At 45.4% G+C, this 1,590-nt stretch overlaps 1 protein-coding gene across 1 annotated transcript; it reads right to left on the bottom strand.

The window, feature by feature from the left end:
- Window positions 1–103: 103 nt before the first annotated feature.
- On the bottom strand, window positions 104–1,375 carry LOC107301399 (DNA fragmentation factor subunit alpha-like; the record flags this gene model as incomplete). The annotated part of the gene is made up of 3 exons (XM_015830633.1): window positions 1,261–1,375; window positions 775–939; window positions 104–243 (listed from the first exon to the last, which is right to left on the bottom strand). Coding segments are annotated over exons 1-3 (420 nt in total), but the record flags the coding sequence as incomplete, so codon positions are not given.
- Window positions 1,376–1,590: the final 215 nt, after the last annotated feature.

Below are 1,590 nucleotides of genomic sequence, written 5' to 3'. Positions count from 1 at the left end.
CGTATAAATCTTATTTATTCAATCAGTATATAAAACAAAAGTGACAAGGGTTAGAGTTAGGCTGGAACAAGAGATAGTTATTGTAGAAGTGACCTTTTCATACCTGGAGGTCTTCTTCAGACATCAGCACAATGGTGGACAAGTCGTTCTTCAGCTGCCTGGCCAAAACCTGCCATTTTTCTCCACCGCCGTCCACTTCATTTGTGTTTGTGATCTCTTCCTCTAGCCAAGTTGTGCCCTCACCTGACACGGACAGAATTGTGAGTCCACTACACATTAAAAATGAAGAGATGTGCCCAAGTGCAATTTCACACCGTGGGCACCCAACATCAGAAAGTGCCTGTTGGCACCCTTTCACTCTAACGGGGTTTATTAAAAGGCATAAGCTTCCGTGAGATGCTTATGTTTTTTAATAAATACACATGCTTTTTAAACTTTCTCTTCCTACCCCCCAAAAAAACTATCTATTTATTTATTTATTTAATCCCATTTATACCCCGCCCTTCTCCCGAAGGACTCAGGGCGGCTTACAGGTAAATAAAAACAGTACAATACAATAGATATCCCTAAAAGCCAAATTAAAATATATATTAAATGACCTGTATTAAGTTTAATATTATAAACTCCTAAGTGCAATAATAAGACATCCAGAGGGCCAACAGATCCTTGAATTCATTCTCTGAATCTCGATCAAAGTTATTCTGTCCCGGTACAAACCTTGTTTTGCACCTTGGTGGATCTGAGCTTCTAAAGGCTTTAATAATAATTCCTTACCTGTGTTGCTGCTGGCGGTCCATTTCTCATTCTTGGCTACCACCCCAAATTCGGTGTTTTGGGGCAGACACAAAAAGTAATCGTCGTCGTCTACTATGGTGCCATCTCCCGCCAGGACCAAAGTGACAGGCTGGGAATCCAAGTCAATTGCGAGCAGGTTGCAGGCTGTGGAAAAAGAGGACCAGACAGAACCATTTTGCTGCATTGGCCGAGAATGTTTCCCGGGTTCATTTTATTTCCTGCCCTTAAAAAAAAGGCCCCACGGGTTCAGCTTTTAGCACTTCTCTCCAGCGGTGAATACTTTCATGCAGGGGTCTTCAAACTATGATTTGTGGACTTCAACTCCCAGAATTCCTCAGCCAGCATGCCCAAAAGGGCCAAGTTTGAAGACCCCTGCTTTAAGGCCAAGGAATCAGGACATCTGTATCGCTCCGCTCTGCCTGCAGAGCAAAATGTCTCTGCTAGCCCCAAAGCAGAAAGTCTTACCTTTAATCTTCAGTTCCTGGAGAGTGGAGGCGGCCACCCCATGCTGTTCCTGTTGGCCTGCCCGCCTGACCAGGCATTGCTTCAACCGGGGTAGCCCCGAAGCGCCTTCTGCCATCGCTTGGCTTTGATTTTGCTTTGCTCCCCCTTGGCTTTGAATACTACAAGACAGCAAGACAGCTCTCTGTAAGAAACCAATCAGAGCCTGGCATATCCTGCCGAGATATGCCTCTGGGAAATGTAGTTCGGTCTCAGAGGCGCCCTCCCACGGTCCTGTGGCATGATGGGAGGTGTAGTTTTCATCCCCGCTCAAACGTCCGATTGGTTGAAAAC

Source organism: Protobothrops mucrosquamatus, unplaced genomic scaffold (assembly GCF_001527695.2).
Source record: "Protobothrops mucrosquamatus isolate PMUCROS unplaced genomic scaffold, P.Mucros_1.0 scaffold12292, whole genome shotgun sequence".
In the NCBI taxonomy this organism is placed as follows: Eukaryota; Metazoa; Chordata; class Lepidosauria; order Squamata; family Viperidae; genus Protobothrops; species Protobothrops mucrosquamatus.
Note: the sequence above shows the minus strand (reverse complement) of the source record. Positions and strands in the feature narration are given on the sequence as shown.